The following is a 23,351-nucleotide window of genomic DNA, read 5'->3' as shown; positions in this document are numbered from 1 at the left end:
AACAAGAGATTTTAAACTTCATATTGTTATCGGTGAGCTTTTTGTATTCTAACACTATATTCAAAAAGAAGGGAAAAACAAAAAGAAACCATTGAGTTTCTCTCAGTCAAGAAGGGAGAAAGACAAAAAAGGTAGATTGGAATCTATTCTCACAGGCTGTATATTTCCAGATTTCTAAAACTGCCAACAATGTGTTAAAAATAAATATTCGCAACCGTACGCGTCCTTTTGATCTGAAGATGATGGTTTTCATAGTTATATTTGGAAATACCATCAGCCCTACAGCTCCATATTGTAAGCAAAGATGGAAACAACCATTAAGTCACTGGTTAAAAATCAGTGGGTTGAAGTCCGGTGTTGGGCGACTCTATTCAGAAACAACCATCCATGTATCACTACTGGCTCCTTTACATAACGAGCACACAATTATTGTTTTCATTTGATTATGCCCGCACAAAGACTAGAGCAGCATGTTTGACAAAGCTGCACACCGTTAGGCTTTAGAAAAAAATCCAAAGTCAGGGTGACAAACATTAGAATAGGTGCAGGGTACTTGTGGTTAAAACTAGTCTCTTAATGACACTCTGCCTAGCTGGGAACAGAAGCCACAAGCTCAGATGACATGAAAACATAGTGCTTTCACTGAAAAAATCAGAAATAGATAGACTCAGTGTCCACTTACCCATTCGAATGGCAGCAAGAAGATCACTCCGTGCATCACTTATTGGTGGCTGTGCAGGTTCATGACGTTTTGCCTCCGTAGCTGGAGAAGCATGCATTGGGGAGGAAGAGAGGGATGAACCTGTAGCAGGAGGGCCTGGAGGAGGGGGAGGTGGGCCAGGAGGAGGAGGAGCAGTGACAATCAGCCCACTAGAAGGAGGAGGATGAGTAGCCGCATATGCAGAGCCAGTCACCAGTCCAGAATGGGAAGGTGGCACAGGAAGCTGAAGGGGACTAACAAATGCGGTTTGTGCTGAAGGAATCATAGGGGGAGGAGGTGGAGGGGGCGGACCAGTAGGATTGTAATAATCCACCATCTGAGCTGGAAGCATCCTATATAAAACAGAACAAAAACACTTAATGCACTGAAAGTTAGGATTTACAGAATCACTACCCCTTAAACTGTTCTCATCCAACCCCAGCTAAAACAAAAAAATCAAAAGGAATTTAAACTTGAGTTAAATACGCGACTGACTATAGGCAAATGTATTGTCAAATACTTCTAATACATTGAGATTTTAGGCAGGTGACAAAGTTACAGGCAGTGTTCTTTCAGTGCTCCACAGAGTGAGGTTTTTATCTTAATACTCCTGCTCTATTTGTTATATACACATAAAGCTGTATTTATTAGTGAGCATCTACCAGGTGAGAATATGAAGTACAGTGCCTATGATGAAGGGGGGCACCAAGAAAGCTGCAGACTATACATATCACTACCATAGAAGACAAAGTGTTAGAACAGATATGAAGAGAGAAGAAAAAAGATAAGCATAGAGGACAATGGAAAGCATAAATGGAAAGATTTACCCAAAGGTATATCACGCATCACATGTGCTTCTTTAGTCAAGTTTATCAATTCAAATATTAGTTAATTAAATTGATACATTTGATTGATGGTTAAAGTGGAGGAACAAGGAGGAGAAAATTTCCTTGTGAAAATGTCATTAGAAGACTTCTTAAGCAGAAAAAATGGGAGCTAATATAAGAGTTATGAAGTAGGTAAGGAACTATATAATAGGAGTCAGGAGTCAAAGGGAAGTTACTGATGATGTTCAGTCATACATGTCAATGTATGACAGCTGTGATACACTGACAATGGTCACGGACCTGGGGACTAAGCACAAGCATTTCTGTTATAAACTGGAAATAACAGAGGAAATGCAGGCTAGAGCAGTCAACCACTGAGTCATCTACAGCATGATACAGTCATGAACCAGGCAAACGCTACCCCAGGATGAATCAAGTGAGGCTGAAAAACTTTGGCTTGCTTAGTTTGAAAGGACAGAGGCAAGAATGATTACAACTTTCTTGGGGTTACAACTTGAAAGTTCAAGCTAATTAAGCAAAAGAACAAACAGGCACAGTTAGAAAACACTGGTTAGAAAACAGGTGTTTTCTTGCTATTGGAGAGTCAGTCAGTAGTCTGGAGCAAGCCCTCCTGCTGAATGCATCCAGGTAAAATATCTACACAGGAGTCTGATAAACCCATATTTTGAATTATGAAGTTGAGTGTGGCAGTAAGGAACTTGATTCTGTTCCTGAGGAGATCCCTTCCAATTCTGTTATAAGTCACTTCAGGGATGTGAGAGACTGTCACATTAATTGCATTCGGTGATACATTTTCTGCACCTTTCCTGAAACTTAAAATATACTCAAATTATACTGTAACTATCTTCCACTTTAAAAGAAAATTATCCCTTTTGCAATATTATATTAAGAGCCCTTAATATTTTACAAGCGTATTGCTTTCACCACATTAATTACACAGTTCATTATTTCTGCTTTCACCATTTCTTCATTAAATTCTGTTCACACATGGAAATTATACCAATTTTTTTTCTGTCCTCCCCAGAGAGACCAGTAATGCATTTGGGTATTTTTGCGCATATGCATTATATGTTATGATGGTTATGAAAATCATGCATCCCTCGAGTTTTGTCAAGAATCCACTGGAATAAATCAGCAGTTTTACCCATATTCTGCTGGCACCATAGGTGGCACTGAGCTATGTTGGCCATCTGAAGGCTGGGGTGGTGGCGGAGGTGGTTGCTGAGGTCTGTTTAAAGTAGCATGTCGCACAGTGGTGGAAGGTGGTCTGTATTCATGCTCATGGCTTTGGGATGCTGCCATGTACTGTGGACCATCTCCCGTTCCATATGAAGGCATCGCTATCTGCTGATGGAGGGAATGATTCGGAGTAGCAGGATAAGAATAATCTGTAACATCAGATGCATGGGACCTAAAATTACAGTAAATGGATGCAGAAGAACAGATTATGTAAGTGAAACATGGTATTATCTAACTAGCTCACAACAAAAGCTAAAAAGAACGCAATCAGAATTATTTATCTTGCAACACGACTCCCCGATTATCATCAAGCACCATTCCCTTCTGAGCCCACAGAAAGCACAAGAACAAATGCAAGAAAAAACATGGTTCAGCTTAAGACAACTTGAAAATAAAAGTCTGACAAGTCAGCATATAAGGACTAAACCAAGTGTTTTCAATATTCCAGCATGCCAGCTGCATGCAGAATGTCCTCCTATAACGCAGACTTCAAAAAAAGGCAAAAAAAAAAAAATCAGAGCTTTCTCCAGATTTTAAAGTTCTGTAGTAGCCATAAGTAGGCATATTGGTTTTGTCAATGATTTTGACAGTCCATTGATGGATGATAATACTTATCAGGCCTGCCTTAAGTTAACAATGGCAGCGGGAAAAGGAAAGCAATACTGCAAGCACTCAAAATTATGCAGAAAGATGTATTTTACCAAAGCAGAGGAAACCAACTTCAAAAGTTAGAAAATGCGTTTTATTTTGTTTGCACAATTAATTTTGCTGGAAAGGCTTAGAGAAACTGGGAAATGTAAATATTAGTTGAGCAGAGAGTTCATAAAGATACAAAGTCTATGATGCTTTGTCAAATAAGCCCAAGAGAGGGAGCAAAAGGATCTCTTCATCCGATTACTGCAAATAGTTGTTTTAGTAACGAACAATCGTGCAGACTGGCTTTTAGTGGACACAGTAAACTGATGCACTTATCTGTAAGACTGGAAGCAAGGCAAGCAACAAAAAGCCAGGGCTTTGAGTAAAACAAAATGACAAACCCTTTGGGCATTTTGTCCTCTTTCATGCTTCCTGCCTGTTCCATTTTCTTTGCGTCACTCATGAACTCAATGCCCATTTTCCTTCTCTCCCACTCTTCTTTTCTTGTTCTTACTTTTCTCACATTAATTTGCTGGTTTCTGTTTGGATTCAGCTTGTGTTTCTCTCTCTAAAGCACAATAAGTATAACAAATACATTGTAAATTGCCACAGCCTGGACATGTGGATGTCAATGTTTAACGCACAAGACTTACAAATAGCAAACCAGAAGAAACATGAGCTTTCATTTTTCAACAGTAGCATTAAGAAAGAATCACAATACATCCAAACACACTTCTTTGGCTAAAAATGTTATCATATAACACTGTTTATAAAACACTGCTCATTCAGTAGCTGTCTGCATAAAACCACCTCTGAAAACAGTACTCATTTCTATATGAATGGGGATTTTTTTATAGCTCAGTTCCTGTAGCTAAGACTGCCACAAGATAAAAAAACAGAAAGCCTTCTCTCCACCTCACTGCCACTCATGAAATAAACCTTCAACGCATCTAAAACACAGATTCAGGATTCAATCACTGATATTTATTCACTGAAATCTAAAGTTTTCCAAGCGCTATAAAATTTGAAAGGCTCCTAGGAGTACAAGCTACTTGTCATACCTCAACACCTACATCCAACATGGTGATGCCCCCTGCAATTGCTGCTTAAAAAAATCCTATGAGTGAGTCACAAGTATTATGGTTATCTGCAGTCAAATACACGTTGACATTGCTGGGATGCAAATACAAATCACTTAAATATGACCATTTAAACTCAGAAATCCTGGAAGCAACGTGTTAAGGCCAGAAAAAGCCTAAAAACACATGAAAGAAACTGTGAGATGATGCAAAAATCCACATCTTGCACTCGACAGCTGAACACCGATGTCATTTTACCAGATCAACATATGGAAAACAGTCTTAATGATACCTTACAGACTGACAAACAGGAGACAACGTTTTGCACTACAAGCTGTAAAAAAAATAATAATTAGTGATTAAGGGATTTTAGACAGAGAAGGGGTCTGGATATATTATTGAAACAGCAGTAGCAATTCTCTTTGATTTTTTTTGTTTCAGTTACAAGACAATTACACTTAATAAAGTCCAAAACATTATAGATGCAAAGTTCTGAGCAGATTTTTTTTTTTTTTTTTAAATTGATCTCCACTAGACAGTGGCCTAAAGGTATCAATCAGTGAATGCTTTTGGAGTTGTGGCTGCTTCCTCAACCTAGCCACTCCACAATTTAAAAACAGTGTGTTTAAATTGTGTGTTTTAAAGTAAGTGTCACATACTTTTTCTGGTAGATTATTTATTCCTAACATTACTGCTAGCAATTAACCATGACAGAAAGATGAAATGAGGGAAAATCCTCTAGTGAGACCAGCTTAGAGAACAAACTTCGAATTACATGCACACCAGGAGAAGGTAACTCCCACTGAGCTCAAAGGGACTCTTAGACAACGAAGATGAATTCTGCTGTGTGTCTCTAAGCAGAGATTTCTGCCATTTCAAGCAATAATGTTGCAGCTGGTTTTGTAGCTTGTTTTTTAGACAAATACAACATCGATCAAGCTGAACTGTTCCCGTACTAGAGCGTTCTGATAAAGGCAAAAGTATGCCTGATCACAGAAGAATATTTATGAAGCTACAAGCAGCATTACAGACTACAAACTAGACATGAAAGAAGGAGTAGTAACACCTAGTAGAGATGGATTTAAATGCTTTTGTAGTGACAACTACTCAGGATCAAATATAAAGTATACAGCAAACCCTTATTTCACTACAGTGAATAACGTTATGATGACAAAATGCTCATCTGAAGCTAAGGAAGAAAAAAGATGCATTAATTGCAGAATTTGTGTTATCAGTGCTTTAAAATAATTTTGATAAGAACTTCAAAACATGCAACATATGTTTTGTCCATTCTAACTATTTCCAGCCTGTAAAAACACCTAATTCTACTCGGCGTTTCTGAACATACAACTGTGGTAAAACAAACAGCTTTGCTGTAAACAGACCTAGTATCTGGGGACAGTGATCCCTCGGAAGATGCTCCATGGTACACACTTTGAGACAACCTGTTGTCAGGTCTAAGCTCTTTGTCATATGCCATCATATTCCACTCCTGGCGTCTGTTCCTGGCTTTTCTAACCTTTTTCACCTCACGGGTGGTGCCATCTATACGCTTTTGCTCCTAATGTTCAAACAAAAGAAATAAAGCATGCAAAGAGAGAAAAAAAGGAAAGGAAAAAAGCTGGTTAAAATGTAGTTAGATTGCATGGAAATAAGACCAGATATACAGATGAAGCCAAATCTTCATAAAATTTCTCCGCACTGAAAATGAGAAAGTCTCCTCAAGCTATGAATCTCCTTAGTAGCGAGACTGCTGCTTTGTCCTTCTGGTGGATGCACACGCCAGTGTGATACTGACCTACTGTTTTTCCCAATACAGACAAAAATTTGTCCAATTTCAAAAGCCAGAAAGTTTAATTTCTTCTAACATAGTATGCCATTTATTTAGACCACCCTGAAGCACTTGTAATTTCTTTCTGCAAAACGATCTTATGAGAATCTGTTAAATACGCTCAGGGTTGTTTTGGTTACTTGTTAGGGCCACAACCACCAGAGGCCCTGAAGTATGGAAAAATCAGAAACCCTTTCCTATTTCACAGTCTATGCAAAATCTGTTGGTTTGTTTTGATGTTCTCTCCCTTCTTAGAGCTGACTACCACAATTCCTCCTACTTTTTCCTCATCATTGTTTCCTGTTATCTTATACCCAGTAATATCCAGTGCAGTTTTACAGCTTGGCAGCTTCATGGAAAAACCATCTGTTTAGGTTTCTTTAATTTCTTTATAATTTCAGGCGAAATCAAAGTCAGTGTTTATCTATCATTCACATAAGGGATAATAGTTGGAAAGCGAGCATCACCAAAAAGAAAAAATGTAGATCACAGATAAACATAGGTGTTTTACTCCAACTGTTAAACAGCACAGAGTCAATTCTGAAACTAGGTATTTGCATTATGCAACTAACAACAACAGGCTTGCTTCTCCTTGTTTTGGATCTCTCGCTTGTTCCATATAATGGACATGCTGATCTGCACCTGCTAAAATTAAAAATTATAAAGAACAGCCTTTTAAGTTCCAACAACACTTGCTTATTCCTGGCTCCTGCCCCTTTTTGATCTGATCCATATTAAGTAAAGATCATCACTTTGGTTCTTAGTTACTTCTTATAAAGTCTTTTTCCTCCCCAAACCTTCTAGAATCCCACCCTTTTTTATCCAGGTTATGCAAGATTTTACCTTCTCCTTTAATACCACTTCTTCACATCAAAATTTCCTAATACAAAAATCGAGCCAAAGAGAGACTGACTTCGTCATGCTTTATTTTAAATATTATATAAATCACTATGGTTAAGTAAATATTGGTTAAAAGCATTTTAATTTGATTGCGGGAAAAATTTTGTGATTTAGTTTGTGACTTCTATCATGGTTCATTTTTTAAGATTTCATTATTAAACCATGCTAGATTTGAGAATAAAGTACAAGTAAGTATTTTGTTTAGCTGAAAATAAGCTTTAGCGTTTTCTTCTCACAGAGCAGCAACTCTACCCTCTAAGGACCACTACTATGTATTTCATGCAAGCTTCCAGATAAAGTAAATATCTGCTTTTTGACTAACTTACAATGCTCCTCAGAAAATAATAATTTTGATACAACTCCTGCACGATCAGGAGTGCTTACACAACTGCTTACATATAATGACCTATTTAAAAGTTTGGTTTTAAAGAGACCACTTTTTTAATTGAAAAGGTAAATACATATATATGTATAAATAAACAACATAAAATAAACAGAAAGCTTAGTTGTGCATCTGTAAGTGTGCCAAAGCAAATATGCTGGAACTCTTAACTCAAACAACACTAAACCTTTCTGGTATTGATTTTTTTATTAAATATTATATAAATACATCTCCAAAACATTTAATTTCTCCCAAAGCAGTGGGGTAGGCTAATTACCAGCAGCTGACAAAACCGCCTATACCTATACCTCTAACTTCATACACCTCACTACCTCAACAAACGATGGTGACAGGTCTAGTTTTAGTACATAGGACAATGAAAATTGAGCTGAAGCCTTTAAAAATACCTATAGTCAGAAGTATTTCTTAAGAAAGTTAGGCAATATTAAGAAGACCTGCTTCCTTTAACCAAATGTAACAGAAGCTGCAGCAGACAAGCAGATGCTGTAGGTTAAGCCAGGAAATAGGTACATCACTCAGCTGTTGGCAGGAAGGGAATTCAGCAAACACAACAAATATTACAGCCTTCAAACAGGGTTAAGTTAATTTTGATATTTGCATCAAGGGTTAGCAAATGATATTTCAAGAGTCTTAATAAAGAATAAGAGCTAGTAACAAAGTAGCTTCAGTAAGTATTCACAATACTTCAAAAAAACTGGAAGTGTGAACTTATTTTCCCGACTTCACAAATTTACAAGTTCCTATCAATCGCAAGTCATCGAGGATGATTTTTCAAATACAAGTCCTTCAAATTTAAAGACTTGTACTTATCTCACTAACTAATCATTCCTCAGAAAAATTACGGAACAATTAAAAAGAACATAGAACAACTTTCCTTTGGTTAACCAACAGTTAACAACTGGTCTACCAAGGCCACTCAATTCAGATGACTGATCTATACAAAAGTCAAACTAACTGCACTCAACTCTTAGGCACTGGTCTACTGAGAGCTTGATAGTAAAAAATAAACAGACTACACCACCGATTTTAAGCTTAAAGAACTAAAATTAGTTTTCTTTTGAAAAAAACTTGATATGAAAGAGCCAAATCAGAAAAAGCCTGTGTTAAATTCTGAAATTTTTTAAACTGACTATAGAAACATTAAATAAGCATGATATTTGAAAGCAGGAAAATCAAACTCCTCATAAACCTTTTGCTGCAACAGCTAAAGCATTTAAGGCAAATGACCAAAATAATATCGGAAAAGTGATTCTCTGGTGCAAGGAATACTCTCAGGCTTCACTGACCACCTGGAAAAATGAATCTAAAAACCAGCTATATTTGGTCAGCTAAGTAGGACTGCAATTGGATTCAGAGTTCATAATTTGCTAAACAATAAACATCTATTCCACCTGCACAGTTTCCCAACAACCTTCATACTTTGTGCTTCTGTAGAGTATAAAATGTCCAAGGAATTCTCTCTTAGTAGATTCAAAATACAACTTCAGCCACAAAATTGTCAATAGATGCTCCGGATTCATCCCTTGTCACTGCTATCGTAAGGACAAGAACAAAAGCAAACGACAGTCTTAAGCAACCTGTGGAACGGAACGGTGCCTGTGAGACATCCCACACAAACCTTCCAGCTCTCTAAAGGCTTCAGGTCATACAGAGCTCATTTGCACATCAGCTTCTGGAAAGTTAAAAAGGCAGATCTCTCCCTGTCACAGTGACACCCACCCATGCAAATACAAATCTGTGCTGCTTTCTTCTCAGTTGGTCTTGCTATATATATTTAATCAGATCAAATAGCACTTCAGGTAGCATTTATCAAGGGGTATTTCTGTGATGCATGGCTATAATCCTACATGAATCAAACCGAGCATGTTTTACATCTACTTTGTAGACTGTAATAAGAATTTAAATTATAAAAAAACATACCATGGATGGAAACAGGCGAGAAGTGTTACCTAAAATACATCTAAAAGCAAGTTATATATGAGTGGTTTTGTAAAAATCACTCTAAAGCTATCAAAAGAAAATTCAAGCAATATCCTGTTGGTTTTATTTCTAAAACTTTTGTGGTTTTCCTTTTCAGTTTAAAATCAGAATGGCAAAATTATCAGCTGATAGTTTCTTTTTATCCCTCTCGCTAGTGAAAAGATCTAAATTTGAAAGAGAAAGGTGGGAGGTAAAAACCTCAAAGCTTCAATTATCCCTATATATTTTTCACAATAAGAATGAAAATTAAAAAAAACAAAACCATCTAAACTAGAGAACGGAAGCTGCTTTAATTATTTCTGGTCTTTTAGTCAGCTCTGTGACTTATCATACTGAGAACAATGTAGGATTATAACCTTGCATGTACATTTGTATATGACTATAGAAATAACCAAATGAGTATTTTCCAATACATTGCTTTAGACAGTAACTCCTACTGAAAATATTTACTCTTTTTTTTCAGCTCTAATTAGTATTGCAATACTGAGATACCTATCCAAACAGAAAATATTTTTGAATCATACTTCTGACAGCAAGGCTCAATTTATTTCTTCCAGAACTTTTAAAATTGTTAATTCAAGAAATATTTTGGTTAAAAACAGGTAATGTTCTATTCAAAAATGTTGCAGTCAAAGTTTTGTCCAGCAACAGGAACAAGGAACTAATAGAACTTTACAAAAACAGAATAGTAAATCCTCCCAGCTGTGCCCTACAATTGGATTTCTAAGCAGATACACATATCAGCATATATATACACATATAATATACACATGATGTACAGACAAATTTACATTAGCATGTATGTTCATGTATTAGACATTTGGTACATGTGTATAATTCACATATATCCGCCAATATACTACGATACCTGCTTATATATACACATATATGCTAATATATATGCTATGTATACATATGCACATATACACGTGCATGTGCTGAAAACCAAATAGCTTCCTTCTATTTCCACCAAGCAGTCTGTGCACCTGGGTCTAGATTCCTTTTATTTTAAATCATTTCTCCTGGAACCTACCTAAAAGGGCACCTTCTGACAGATCAAACAGGCCATCATTGCTTCGAACTTTCCCTCTTCACCTTTTTTTTCAGAATTATCTTTAAAAAGTCTTAAAGCCCTCAGATTTGATAAAAAAATGACCACAAAGAAGCTGTAGAAGTAGCAAGTAATTTCTTCATTCAGAACTAAAATCCATTATAGATATCTTTGATTGCATCAGAATGCACATCTTGGATCTAACTGCTGAAGATATTCCAGAAAGGCTAAAGACACTTTTCTCTGAAAAAGCCTTTTTCTGTTCGTGTTAAACTGAAACAGAGAATATTACTCCCCAAAATAATCTTCTCTCGCTGTTGAACCATCAAATAATTGTACTGTGTATTATCATCTTACTAACTTGTAACAAGTGTAGAAAAGTGACAAGTTACTATCAAGGAATTAAAAAATCCAATAAAATATTCATTTCTGGGTACGTTTACGTTTTCCTACAGGAGTTGAAGACTCTGGATAAAAAAAAACTATGAAAATATAGGAAACTATAATTCAAATTCCTTTTTTATGTTTTCCCCCCTAAATCACAGTGTGTTTTTCCAAAGCACAACAGGGCCATTTTGCTGAGTACTAGTAAGCAGATACTGGCAAAGGATTAAAGAAAGTATCTTGGAAAATAAGTACAGTACTCCCAAAATTCAATTTTCCAACTTCTTAAAATAGACATGAGTCTTACAGTATGAGCTGTAAAAACCGAACCAACAGACTCAACAGCCACGTATAAAGAGGAATGTCTTTCCCTGCACGCAAACTAAGTATGAGCTACTAATTTTTATGTCTAGAGAACCATACACAAAATTGCAATACATACATTTGCTATTATGTTTCTGCTTTTACCTTTTGTCTCCTCTTTTCTTTTCGCTTATCTTCAGTATCTTGTAACATTTTTTCTTTCCAAAGATCAAAAAAATAGGAAGGATCAGTATAGAACTTCAATCCATCTTTCTTATCATCCCTGGAAATACAGTAGAATAAAAGCTAAGAAAATATGAATTAGTATTTTTTTAAACCAACAAAACTCAGCTTTGATGATCATCTAAGCTTCATCTTTTTTGGCATTAGAGGATGACAGCATGCTAAAGCACATTAAGTGAAATTTACTGGTGCTGCAAGAAGATCGCTGCCAAGGCAGGACATGCAGGGGGCAGAGGAATGTAACAATGGAACTCAACTGTCTCCAAAGAACTGGGAAAGGGGTATTTGGCTCAATCCAGATGGGTCTTAAGATCTGAATTTGGAAACAAGGTAGGTCTGAGAACCTTCACCATTATGACAGGAAGCAGAAGACAGTCACTATTCTCAGCAGGACCCTTCTAACTAGGGGAAGAGGTAGGAAAGGGGTGGCAACTGAAAGGTTGAATCCCAAACTATTCTAGGAGGATTTCAGACAGAGCTGATCTGGGCCTGCCAGCTCCGTTTGGCAGCAGGAACCAGTGACACCGAGACTAAGACACCACAAAAAAGACATGCTATCAAATACTAATTTGACCCCATGTTCTGGTAACATGGGGTCAATTCTCCCAATATCCTAAACTCCTGAAAGGCAATGAGCATAGGAGAGCCACCATGGCAGGGCAGCTGGCCCAAATAGCATGTGGCAGTGACCCCAGTCTAGCTTGCTAAATTAGCACCCTTCAGAATCCCTTATGGCCATGGGTCCTAACTTCTTCCTGGGAAAATTCTGATGGCAGCTGAATACTAATTTTTACCAGCCAGATCAAGAGCAATGGAGATGCAGCACACAGGAACCTTACAGCCATGGGAGCATGTCACAGAGAACAGGTCTTGTATAATGCCCAGTCACACAGCCATCGACTCCTTACTTATAGTGTGCTACACCTCCTTGCTACAAACATCTAACCCACTGAAGTGGGTAGACTGGGGCCACTCTTCCATCCCTCCAGCTTTTGTGAGACTATAATCTGAAGTTCATTTAAGCTTTGTCTAAAGTAAATATAAATAATTTCATTTCAGCAGCTGCAAAAGACTTACCAAGAAATACGATTTAAGTAACTTTCATTAAAGTACTCCTAATAAAGCAGGAATAACAACAGAAGCCACTGACACTATCAACCAGACACATTAGGACATAGCTATGCAGAACAGCTGATCATAACTCTTGCTAACTGGATGCCTATAAACAAACACACCATTTTCTGAAGCAGCAGCAACACCCACATCCTTTATCTATAATCTAACAAGTTTATCTTTCAACTAAAAGCTCTTAAAATGAAACACACTGCAAATGCTATGTCATTCCTAGAAAAACACCAGATCATTTACTACAGATTGAGTGACTGCTTTACACATAGATGCCTCACAATCTAGTGCCTCTCTAAAGTTGAGGGGTAGAGTAGAAACTTGTTGTCCACAACCCTTCAGAAAGACAAGCTATATTCATTTCAAAAACAAACAAACAAAAAAACGCTTAAAGAAAACAAGAAAACAGGAATCAAAGTCCTGCTGCTCTTTTATTCACAAGTAAATAACCAGGAAAAGAAAAGGTAAAGACTGCGTGTGTGCAACATTTGTGTGTCAGAGGGAAGTGGGAGAACAGAGGGAAGGCAAAAAGCAACAAATGCAGCTTTTGGAAAAATGAACCCAAGAAAGCAGTTTAGTACAATATTAATTTTCTTTTTATATAATCAGTGGCCTTTGCGCTCTGATCCTGTGCTGCACTTATGCTGAGATATGATGATTTTTGTCAGGTACAACTTAGGATTTTAAGTGTAGTAATAGCAATTTTTGTCTCTGTGAACAGGGAAGTCCCCCAAAAACCCAAATCTCAATAACCAATGCAGCACTTCTGCTGTAAATATACTCTGCATACAGCCAAGTGATAAAGGGCAAACTACGAGAACATAAACAATGAATATTTCCATACCTATAAGGTGAAAGAATATTCAGAGGTGGTGGTTTGTCACTCTGATTATAAATATCAGCTACCGGATTAGGAATGCTATTCTTTGAAACTACCTGCTGATCTTGAATTGTTGAGCTCTTGAATGCTTTTTTCATGTTTATATCCTGTAATGAAACTGTTGGAAACAATAATACATTTATCACAGGTCTGAAATAAACATAAGTGGATAAACAAAGCCCATTTTAAACTAGCTATTTAAAATATTTGCAGCAAAATATAGAAGGAAAATTGGAAGATTATTCTTCAGTGGATAATCATGATATTTAAGCACAAAGGTATATAAGAATTAGCATAATGAATCAATTTTAAGTCCCACTTGGTGTAGAACCTCACTTAAAATAATTGGACTGTGTCTCAGAAGATGATGCAAGAACCCTGTCATATGCAGATGTCCAAAGATTTCCTCTTTTTTGAGGTTAAACTGGACTTCCAATAGCAGAAAGACTGTATTTATGCTTGAAACACAAGGTCTGGTATTCCTGCTAGACAGCACATTTTATAATTGCACATGGTATCCATACACATGCAACTCCATTCTAAGTTTAATTAAATTACGGCCTCCACAGCCTCCTGTGAGATTCCACAGTTCCACAGCTTCAACTCCAATATCTTTTCGTATAATTGAACATTCATCTTAAGTTTCCTCCACCTCTCTATAGAAATACTTACCTTCTTTACGCAGTTCAGTAACCAGCTTCCCTTTCCAACAGGCTTCTTTTAATTACTCTCTAAACTCTGGAAACTAACCAGGAGGTACTCCATAATACAAACAAAACATCCAAAAAAAAGAAAGAAAAGCAAAATCCTCTGATAAGGACTGCATTGCCATGTTGCACTTGTAGATGATGTCAGTCTTCATGACTTTCATCAGCATGGAGCAAGCACGGTGTATGGATATCATTGAGTTTGCACATATTGCATCACCACAACATCCCTCAAAAACTAAGCTAAACTGAGACATTTTACAAGGGCTTGTAGAGATAGGACAAGGGGGAATGGCTTTAAATTGGAAAGCGGAAGATTTAGACTAGACATCGGGAAGAAATTCTTCACTATAAGGGTGGTGAGGCACTGGCACAGGATTCCCAGGGAAGTTGTGGATGCTCCATCCCTGGAAGTGTTCGAGACGAGGCTGGATGGGGCCTTGGGCAGCCTGGCAGGAGGTGTCCCTCCTCATGGCAGGGGGGTTGCAACTGGATGGGTTTTAAGGTCCCTCCCAGCCTAAACCATTCTATAAACAGTGACCCCATAATAGCTTAGTTCATGTTCCCACGTAGCTTCTGACCTCTAAGACAGCATAAGAAAGGTGCAAGTATGACCTGTGATACTCTACCAGTTAGCATGTTTCAAAACCAGAAAAAAATTAGGTATGTAATAATTTTCAGACAGTAAGAAGCTAAAAAGAGAAAGCTAAATATTGCACTATTCAATATCAACATTAATATTTAAGTGACATTAATAGTAGTATTAAATATAATGAAACTATAAAAAAAATACAAAGATTAACTATAAATCGTATAAATAGTACTATTAAATATATCACAAGTTAGCATTAACTACTACCGACTAAATGCTACACTACTATTCTGATGTAACAAGTTTTTACATTTTTCTAAATGTGAGGAATTTTAAATTTCTGGAAGACAGAAGGAATCATCCAAACAGGGAGCACATGCAGTGGCTGGCTGAAATGTGTAACTGAACAGGGAAGCAAACAAGCATACTGCAGCTTTTAAAGCTAGGCAGAGCAACTTGCTTTACTCACCCTGTGCTTTTGAACAACTTAACCATGTTACTTAAATACTTCGGGTTTATTCTGTATTTATGAAGTGAATGACAAAACACGTAACCAAGAGAGGATGTAACTGCATTTTAAAGTAAATTTCACCTAGTTGATGCAAACACATAATGCCTTTTTTAGCTAAAGAGTACTATAACATTTTATGTGACTGCAGAACACTTAATACAGTTTGTGACTACCCTACCCTGAAATAAATAAATAGATCTACTCAAGCTTTTTCCAATATTCTTATTTCCAGTAAGGTCTAGATTTAATAATTTCTGACATATTACATTCACTAACTAAAAGTTTTCCCTGAAAAAAAGGCAGCTTAATGACTCCATTACTACAGGGGCTTTTTGAAGTAATACTAAGTCAAAAGTGAAGACAGTTATACGACTCGAGAACATTTTTTCTCGCTCTGCTAACATGATTTTTCCCAGCTCGCCTCACTGAGAAAACAAGATGAAATATCGGTTCAGGATTACTTTGAAAAGTGAGATTGTTGAGTAATTAAATACTGTGGTCTTGTGGTCCGTCTCAATGCTTTCGCTCAATTACATACCCTCTTCTACTGTTGAATCCAGCTGGGTAACTTTGACAGCAAGGCGATCAATTCTGTCTTGAAGGGAATTTGCTCTGATGTAGAAGCTGTTGGCCTCATTAAACAACTCACCAAATATATCTTCAGCATGTTTGCCTGTGTAAGAAAATACACAGAGAAATGCCTTTGTTAAAAGCTTACAAGCACAAGACAAATGGCTTCAGTATCATGACGTTTTAATAAAACGCAATTGCTGTAAGATTCTATCAAAACAATTTGTCATTCAGCAGTATTTTGGGAAACATATTTGTACAAAAATCTCGAAATATGCCATAAACGCTGGCTGAAATCTGTTCCCCCTGACATCCTGATTAGTTTTCTACTTAAACAGAGATACTTTCAAATTCAGAGCATGAATTAACTAACAGAAGAATAGCAATTGTTGCCATTTTAAGTTTAACCATATCAACCAATCTTAATACTTTACAAAGGAAAGTACAGATGTAATAAATCAATCAATCAAGATCTCATCCTGTGAGCATTTGGAGATCACAGCTCAAAATAGAAAACAGCCATGCTTAGGAAGTCAACAGGTTCTGTCCCTTCCTTGGATCATTTACCTGGAGGGACAGAATGACAACACTAAAACAGTACCTGAAAGCTCTGTTTGTGAATTACAAATGAAAAATAATGTTTATTTTGATTGTCTTGCTTTGATTAGAAGACTTCACCAGAAACGGATTTCTTCAGTAAATGTAAGATCATCTAAAACATAACCCAAAATGTTAGATACTTTAATGTATCCAAGGCCTACTTCATACATACATGGAAGGTGGATGGGCAAGGTATGCTGCCTACTGGTTTCTAACCTCCTTAACCTCCTCCCTCTCCAAAACAGAAGTTGCATGACCACAAAGTAATGGAGGCTGAAAATCTAGTCCAACACTCTGCTCAAAGCATGGTCAGCCAGAGCAGGTTGCCTAGGATGGTGTCCAGCTGGGTTCTCAATATTTCCAAGGATGAAGGCTCCACAGCTTCTCCAGGAAACCTGTGCCAATGTTCTTTAAGTGCTCCCCAGTAGGTAGATGAGATTCAATTATAATCCCCATTTGATTTAGTTACTGCAAATTAAGAGTTTTTTCCATGCAACAGAACAAATCACCTTTTCAAATTTACAGCTTAATAAAGTAGGTATTACATTCTTTAGTCACCTGCATTCAAAGCTCAAAACATCAATAGACTTTAATGGCTGTGAGTTTATGTTAATGTATAGAGATCAGCACACTGAGCAGAAGACTGCTGCATTCCCAGATTAAACATCATTCCTCGCAAAGTTGAGAAGACAGGTGCTCGTCAGTTGTCTTTCAGGAGACAAAATAAATGATAAAGCTGATTTGTGGCAACATACTAGCTTTAATTTTGAATTCTTCTTTTTTTAAAAAAAGTCCTAATCTAAAACAAGTGAAAGATGGGTTGTCAGTAAAAACAGTGACAAAGTAAAGTAATATTAGAACATGTTATTCTGATTAACATGACGAAATAAGTTTTAGATATAAAGTAATATTTCTCTCGTGTTTCCTCTATTACCATGCTTTTAGTTGCTTTAACTATCAAGAAATAAGAAGAAAAAACTATCTGCAGTTACAAGCATATCTCTTTCAATTTAAGAGCTTATTTTAGTACTATAGGGCAGTCATGTAAAAACATGAGGTGCTTCCCAACATACAGGCAACCTGAATATTCATTTTAAAAAACATCAATGGAAAAATGGAGTCTTTTCTCTCTCTGACCACAGTAGCAGTTGGGAAATTTAGTCACGATGCTGCCCCACCAAATCCCCTCTCTCAATAGATTTTAATGTCAATTAACAGAAGTGCCTCTTTTCAGCATTTCCACAGGTCACCTTCACAGAGCTGTATAAATTATATAAACAAATATGAAGCAATAAACAAATTAAATATCCAAGCATTGTGAGATACTTCTGGAGATTGATGTTTCACAAATAATTTAAATAATACCTCTACCCAAGTTGTACAGTAATTACTTAAAACATTATCTTGCCATCTCAGTTTATAACACTTCTAGCACAGACTAGACACTGCTTGAATTAATTACAATTTATTCTCACATACTGTGTAAGAAGTTGTGCATTAATTCATTGAATATGTTGCCCCAAAGGTATCTTTTGTCAGCAAAATGCTCAGCGCTGTAACAGGAGGGGAATTCAACGATGGTGCTGGCTTGTCTGAAGATCCTAAACGTGGGTTTTACTACTTTGGCTAGATTCCTTTCACATATTTGATTCTAGAAAGTACAGCTTTCCTTTATATTTCTTGTTCCACAGCACAAGTACATGTAAGAACAGATTCAAATTGGTAGAAAGATTTTCAGTACATTAAAAATATTATGATATTTTCACACCGTGAGCATGCATTATCAAATAGAAAAGGTAGAGCAATGTCATCATTCAGGTGCCAGTTCTACACTGAAAGGAAGACACTGAAGGAAAGACGACACCAGGGCTGCCCAAAAAGGAGCCAGTGCTGCACTACTGCCCTCCTCAGGGTCCTAGGCAGGGACTGAAATGTCCCACAGAACCACCTGCTGTTTTGTAAATCGGAATTCCCCCATGACATAACCATTTTATCCCAACATGGAGCAGAAGACAGTGATTCCATCCATTTGTAACTGGATTCACTACCATTAGAATCATGCTGCTTCTCCTCCCACCCTCGCAAAGAAAATACTAGGAGGCAAGTTGGTGGACACGGCTCTTGGCATGAAAGAGTCTAAGTTCATACAGATCACACTTCCTCTGTTTTATGCTGTAAAGTAAAAAACATTTGGTATCACTTGCATATGGGTCAAAGATACCTCTGTACTCGTGTACAGATGGTTTATACCCATGTAGAAATAAGGTTTCAGCCTGGTGGGTTGTATCTGAACAAATGGAGAAGCCAAATACACAAAATTGAAAGACTCATAGAAAGGAAAGAAGTTAAGAAGCAGTAAGACAACTTGAAACAGAAAGCGTACATTAATGTAAGAGGCTGAAATCTAATTAAGAAAAGCTCAATAAAAGAGTTTATATGCAGTTTTTTAATATTTAGTCTTTAACTCCTATCAGATGTAATTTAGTCTTTCTTCCCCTTATATACACATAAGCAAAACTCGGAACAAAACCACGGTGCAACAGATCCTGCTGCAGAGAGTAGTTTTTACTGGCTGGAGTCCTGCAGCCATCAGACCAAACTCCACTGCCAAAAGTTAAGTGAGTATTTTGTGGAAGCTCTCTTCAAAGCCTTTGCTACTTGACCTTGTTTACTAGGTAAAGCATCATGGTACTTAAGAGGTATGGGCTGCAAATGCTCCCAATCCTCTCCCAAGCAGACTCTCTCCACCCCAGTGGAGGTGAACCCCATTATATAAGGCAAAACCTTGACTGGAGTGCACAGTTTCATACCGAATGTTACTCCCTTCGCCGGTGCTCCAAGCCAGCTGGCTGCAAACAAACCCAAATCTGAAGACATAATAGAAAAAAAGAGCTCTGCTGACAGCACATTCCCTTTGGATAGGAACTTGTTCATGTCTCCTGAAAAGAGCAGAGGCAGAAGCAAGCCAAATTTATACGCAACAGCACAGATCTGCCAGTTTTTAAAATCCATGCTGAATTCACTTTGCAACATTAAAAAACAGTGTGACTGCGAGATAGGCCTGTACTTGCTCTCTCTGCACTTCAAGCTGCGAGAAAATCGACAAGCTCTGATGCTGTCAGCAGGACATACTACATTAGCTCCAGTACAGCATTTTTCTGTGATCATTTCCTCGCTCCCAGTTGGCTTGAAACAGACAAAACCAAACGCTGTCTGCAGAAAAACGCTCTGCAAACATGGTAGATTTTACACTGTGGACAAGCCTGGTGGTAGACTCCGCTAATTAAATACTATGCATTCATCTGTTAAAGGACACAGCATTTATTTGCATAGATCTTTAACTTGACACTAATAAACTACTCCAGAGCTGTCTACAAAGACTTCTGATGACCCTAGAAATCCACTACAGGAAAACTGCAGGATATGGACTGTGTAAGTAGCCAGTTCCCCAGCAACAATCATGAAAAGATCTGAACATGCAATGCAACAGGCAGATTAGCCCCACGAACAAATCTGAAGAAATGAAAGCTAGACATTCCTAGCAAGTCAGAGAAGTGAAAAGGCTATTATGGACACTTCAGCAATCATTGTACAATACCAAAATAAGGGCTTATCAGACATCCTTGAATGTAATTAGGAGACATCAGCCATTCTTCTGAATTTTCTGAAACTTATTGATGTCAGTACTGAGCAACTGCCTGATAAAACAGTAAATGAAACTTCAGTGACAGTACCAACACATCCCATCTTAAAAAAAAACCAAAAAAACCAACAACATACACTAACTTATACCTCTAAAGCAGAGATAAAAATCAGAAATACAAAATGCTTTCCATCCAAAAGAAGTATTAACAGATCAGGACACTCCAACCTGGAAAGGATATCACTAGCAGAACAGAATAAAAACTTCATAAAATCAGATTATTATAGAAATACATGAGATGAAAACGCCTTCCCTTATTTTTTCATAACTCAAGAACCAGAAGGTATCAAAAGGAAGAAATGGATCAACTTCTACTGTGAGACATTCTGCCACAGGTCATTGGACAAGAAAAAGCACAATCCCTACTTGAATGCATCCAAGTGATTCCACAGATGGTAGGTTTACAAATGCCCATTACATAGGATGATTCAGATGGAACTCCAGCTCAGAAAATCCTATATCACTTGACTAACGGAATATGGAACGTGCTAAGTTTCTTGTACCCTTTCCCTAAGCATAAACTATTTCCTGTCACATTGGACCCAGTAATGGGACCCACAGTCTAAACTCCATACAGACTTTCTTACATTCTTAAACTATTTCCATATACAAAGTGAAGAAACTGATGAAGTGATGATTTCTTTTCTAAGACCAGAGATACCAACACAAACAACAGCTGCTGATTGTTATACACTCTGAATAAATCAAGAGATCTCTTCTCCTTCACTAAGAAATTATTATTCTTGCAAGCACTCCAGGCATGCTTCTGGAATTGCTATTCGCAGTGTCAACCGACAGGTGCACTGTGTAGGCTACTCTGTATGGAGCTGAGGTGATCTTGCCTCAACAGCAGCGTACAGCTATCGTCAGTGAATGCCACTCTTCTGATGTGTGTGATTAATTTCATTCAGATTTATTGACCACACATATACAAAAAGAAAACACTTTAGAAACATTGCCACATTAAAACAAACTGAAATTTCTGTCGTATATGTCATTTGACGCCTAGAGGCAAAAGACTCTGCTGGCCGAGAATAACTCAAGTGCTCATCTTGTTTCTTGCATTCATTTTGCCCACCTTAGAAAAATTTCTGGGTTTCTATGCCATACTTTTTTGGTTAGTTGTTAGTTTTGTTGGGTTCATTGTTTTGGTTTGGTTTTCTTTTGTTTCACACTTACAAGTCTTAGAAAGGCTCTTCCCGTATAAACTTCAAAATACAGAAAAACAAAAAAGCAATGAAGAAGCATAATAATATTTTATCACATATGCGTCAGGGTCATGTATCATAATCTTGCTATTTAAAACAAGCCATCTTAAACCATTTCATTTATTCAGCTTTTTTATCAGGAATCAAATACTTGCAGGAAGTTGCAGGTACTTACTTAAGCTGCTTAGCTGGCGTATGATAGCAGCAAGGGTACTATTCGTTACACATTCCAGTTCACTAGTAATTCCTTCTGGCAGAGCTCCTCGGCAGAGATGCCGCGGTTCGATGTTCCTTTTCACCAAAGGCATGGCTCACAACCTGGAATTTGCAGAAAAATATGTATTATATTTACAAAAATGAAATGAAGAGCTATGAATCTGTGTAGCACACATTCAGCTTTTTCCTACAAAATATGCTTCACTCTTCTTTTAAAGCACTTGCTTTGGCCTTCCTGCCGTAAAATATGGTACAATTCCTACCAAGGTACTGGAGCCAGAACATGACAAAAGCACTGCAGGTAAGCCCAGAGGATACAGTCCATGTAGATAAGATTCACCAAATCTAGGGAAAAAGTGTAAGATTTACCACATACACACTGTGCTCCAGTACCAGAATCACCGTGCTTCAGTGCACATTTGCATTTATAAGAGACTGGCAGTCCCCACAGGAGCGGCAGGAAGGATCACTGTCTGGAGCGAGCTGGCTCACTGCCTTGGCAAGCTGGCCACCAACGGACTGTCTGTGCACTACAGACCAGGTGACTACATCAGCCACTGACCTACCCTTGCTCCAACAGTTTTCAGTTGAAATTACAAACTCATCTGACAGATAAGGGCAAGGTCCTCATAAACAGGCTGGGTGAGAACCAGGAAGAAGCGGCAACGTGAGGAAGACTATAGTTTTCCACAAGTGGTTCCAAATGACAACAGAAGAAGGTGAGAGCATGTACTCAACAGATTTAGGGTATGTGTCGGATGTGGGAAAACATTTACAGAGATAAAAGGTAGTCAGAACAGGTTTTCTTGGAAAAAAGAGAAGAAACTAGGACTGGGAAAACAAATGTGAAAGGACAAAATGGCATAGGAAACATTATCCTGCAGAGAGCAGCTTTGAGAGCCAGGATGCCCAAGGGAGACAGAATGGCCCCAAAAGGGAAAAAAGAACATTTACTATAAAAAGTTCTTAAGCAGTTTTCTTTAAAATGGCATTAACACAATTACGAGTCAAGTTGATTAACTTTTTTTAACACTGACAATTTAATGCACATGCACTACTCATGAACAATTTCTCTTTGAAGACCATGTGGCACCAAAATTTTCCGGAATAAGAAGTTGCAGCATTACCAAGGACATAAGTTCATCTGGAAAAGCCTCAACTGAAAGTTTCCTTATTGCACTAAAGCAATTATGAGTAACCGTTCAACTTCTCTAATTAAAATCACATTAGTAAATTAAAAAAGACCTTTTTGCTTTTCAAATGTTGCATAGTCATTTTTGTAATGACTTCCCCTGAAGGTTTAAAATATTTTCCTCTCAAGAACATTTCTAAAAAATTAACAACTTAAATAATTTGCTTTTTGCTAATTACTTAACCGTAAGATTATTTCAGAAAAGGCCAGGAAGAAATAGGCTCAGGACTTCTAAGCAGCAATCCTGAATTCTATTTTACATGTTTCTTTAATACAAAACAGTTTATTTCAATATGGCAAAATTTAAGGCCGGCTGAGCTTGCTGAATTTTAAACACCACAGAGGTAAGAGAGGAACAATTTTTATTTTACACTGGGCCAAAAAGCTTATTTCTGTGCTATGTTTTTATATTCCTCAACAAATGGGTGCATTTAAAAATATTACTTAATA

The 23,351-nt window shown here is 37.3% G+C and overlaps 1 protein-coding gene across 5 annotated transcripts in view; it reads right to left on the bottom strand.

The window, feature by feature from the left end:
• The window catches only part of WASF3 (WASP family member 3), a 78,802-nt gene that overhangs the window by 2,602 nt on the left and 52,849 nt on the right, over positions 1–23,351 (bottom strand). For 4 of the 5 annotated variants that reach the window (XM_054087717.1, XM_054087737.1, XM_054087727.1 and 1 more), the window contains 7 exons: positions 21,669–21,811; positions 15,951–16,085; positions 13,567–13,720; positions 11,520–11,637; positions 5,888–6,063; positions 2,693–2,959; positions 683–1,053 (listed from right to left, as the gene is read on the bottom strand). In XM_054087717.1, the coding sequence (XP_053943692.1) occupies positions 683–1,053; positions 2,693–2,959; positions 5,888–6,063; positions 11,520–11,637; positions 13,567–13,720; positions 15,951–16,085; positions 21,669–21,801 (1,354 nt within the window). In that variant the 5' untranslated portion in view covers positions 21,802–21,811. Of the gene's footprint in view, positions 1–682; positions 1,054–2,692; positions 2,960–3,824; positions 3,992–5,887; positions 6,064–11,519; positions 11,638–13,566; positions 13,721–15,950; positions 16,086–21,668; positions 21,812–23,351 lie in introns of all 5 variants that reach the window. The other variant, XM_054087745.1, reaches the window with a different exon arrangement.

This window comes from Cuculus canorus, chromosome 1 (genome assembly GCF_017976375.1).
Source record: "Cuculus canorus isolate bCucCan1 chromosome 1, bCucCan1.pri, whole genome shotgun sequence".
NCBI lineage: Eukaryota > Metazoa > Chordata > Aves > Cuculiformes > Cuculidae > Cuculus > Cuculus canorus.
The sequence above is the reverse complement of the archived record's forward strand: the minus strand, read 5'-3'. Positions and strand labels throughout refer to the sequence as shown.